The sequence below is a fragment of the Octodon degus genome, unplaced genomic scaffold, assembly GCF_000260255.1.
Source record: "Octodon degus isolate 3935 unplaced genomic scaffold, OctDeg1.0 scaffold00215, whole genome shotgun sequence".
NCBI classification, from domain to species: Eukaryota; Metazoa; Chordata; class Mammalia; order Rodentia; family Octodontidae; genus Octodon; species Octodon degus.
Window position 1 is genome coordinate 69,545 of NW_004524791.1, and position 1,938 is coordinate 71,482.

Genomic DNA, 1,938 nt, shown 5'->3' on the forward strand with positions numbered 1-1,938 from the left:
CACACACAGTGACTGTCACATTTGCCACAGGGGACATATCTTTTAATCCCTTCCATCACTGACATCTGGAATTCTCATCCCAATTCCCCAAAAGGACAAAGTCCTCTGTTAAAACATGGTCATCAGTTTTTCAGATCCACATAAGGGCCTCTTGGGTTCGGGGACCCCACGGATGTCATAAACAGCTTTGTACACTGAGAAGTTTGTGACCCACGTGTGCAGAGCAGCTAAGCCTCAGGTCAGGAGGAGACCCACAGCTGTCCCCTTCCTGCTGCAAGAGGGCTGCACCCCCAGGTGACCAAATGCCTGGCGGGGCACCCTCCCAGCCTGGAGGAGGGCACTGTCTTGGGAAGCACGAGCCGCCATCTGGTTAGGCTAGGTGCAGGGTCCCCTGACCCACCCAGCACCCCAAACACAGCAGCAATTGCAGGCACTGCAGCCCTGTTAGAAGTGAGGTATTTGAGCAAAGTGATCCCAGGAGCCTACTTCTCTGGAGTGTGGTGGACAAGACCGAGGTCCATCAGAGACTCCCAGCTGCTCCTACAGACGCTGCACACCAGCATCTTGCACACAGGCCGCACCAGACCAAGCACTCAAGTGCCTGGCAGGACGCGATCCCCTTGCCCTGCAGAGGTGGCACTTCTCTGAAGCCAGTTTACAAGGCTGTCTGTCTTAGGCAGGGGACCACCACGGGCAGATTTGGTGAGAACCCTGGTGGGAAACACAAAATCTGCAAAATGCAAACTGGCTTGGTTTAGCGTGGCTTTCCACCAGGCCAACTATACAGCAGAAGATCGCCCTTTCCCCAGATCTGCCAAAGGCCGAGGTTTATGGCAAAAGAAGAGGCACCAGATCAGGCCTGGCACTTCCTCCCACAAAGGGTGAGATCAGCCCTGCAGGACCTGCTGTCTCCTGCACCCCTGTTTAGAGTCCCCACTGTCCGGTCACAGTCTTCTCCTTGGAGAGCCACCCTGGGCCCAGGCATGACTCAGCAGTGGGTCCCCAGTCTAGATTCCAGACAGCACTGGTTCGTGGGATGGGCTGCATGCATCTGTCAAGCAAGGTCCCAAACCAGGGCCCCAAGTGCCTCCAACATCTGCACTAATAAAAGAAATGTCACTCTGCTTTTCTGCAGATGGAACCCCAAACCTTCTGCCACCCTGACTCATAGAAGGTTGGAAACAGAGCCCTAGTGACTGGCACCTACTAAAGACCCATGCCACACAAAGCCACACTGCCCTCAATCTCTTCAGCTATTTCCCCATTAATAGGATGCTTGTGGGGTTTTTTTAAAGAAATACACACAAATTCCACACTGTTGGAAGCTATCTCCAAAGTGTGGTCATTCTCTAAGCCTCTACCCACCTCCAGGCAGAATGGGCCATGGGGGACTGACGGCAGAGGCCTGGGCAGAGGTCCAGGGACCCCCCAGAGTCCCCTGCCTGATGGCAAGATCTGCTGATGCCAGCAGAGCTCCGAACGTCTCGGTGTCTTTGGGTTCCACTATTACAAAATGAACGTGTAAGGCTAAGGTGCTAATCTGACAAGAATTTCTGGGATACAAAGCCCACGCCAGAGTATGGCATCGGAGGGAAATTTCTTGGCATGGGCTGTGTTCTGAAGGAACACATCCGGGACAACCTGGACATGGCCCGTGGGGCTCCACGTTCAAGTTTAGCCAACGTGGGAGGAGCAGGGTCCAAGGACTTCGCTACCCAGCAGCTGCACAGTCTGTGTCTCCAGGGCATGCGCGGCTCACTCGTGGGCGCTGTCACCGTCTGGGACCTCCCGGAAGCCTTCGCTGTGGCGCGTCCGCCCTGTGGCCTCCAGCAGGGCGCGCGCCTCAGGGTCCGCATCAAGGATGCTCTTCTTTGCCTTGGCCTTGGGAAGAAGGGGTGGGGGTGCTGGGCAGAAGGGGTGGGGGTGCTGGGCAGAAGG

General features: G+C 55.9%; 1 protein-coding gene across 3 annotated transcripts in view; it reads right to left on the bottom strand.

Annotated features, from left to right (window-relative positions):
• The window catches only part of Tldc1 (TBC/LysM-associated domain containing 1), an 18,273-nt gene continuing 16,335 nt past the window's right edge, over positions 1-1,938 (bottom strand). For all 3 annotated transcript variants that reach the window (XM_004645009.2, XM_023705249.1, XM_023705250.1), the window contains exon 8: positions 1-1,881. In XM_004645009.2, coding sequence (XP_004645066.1) covers positions 1,756-1,881 — 126 coding nt within the window. In that variant the 3' untranslated portion in view covers positions 1-1,755. The remainder of the gene's footprint in view (positions 1,882-1,938) is intronic.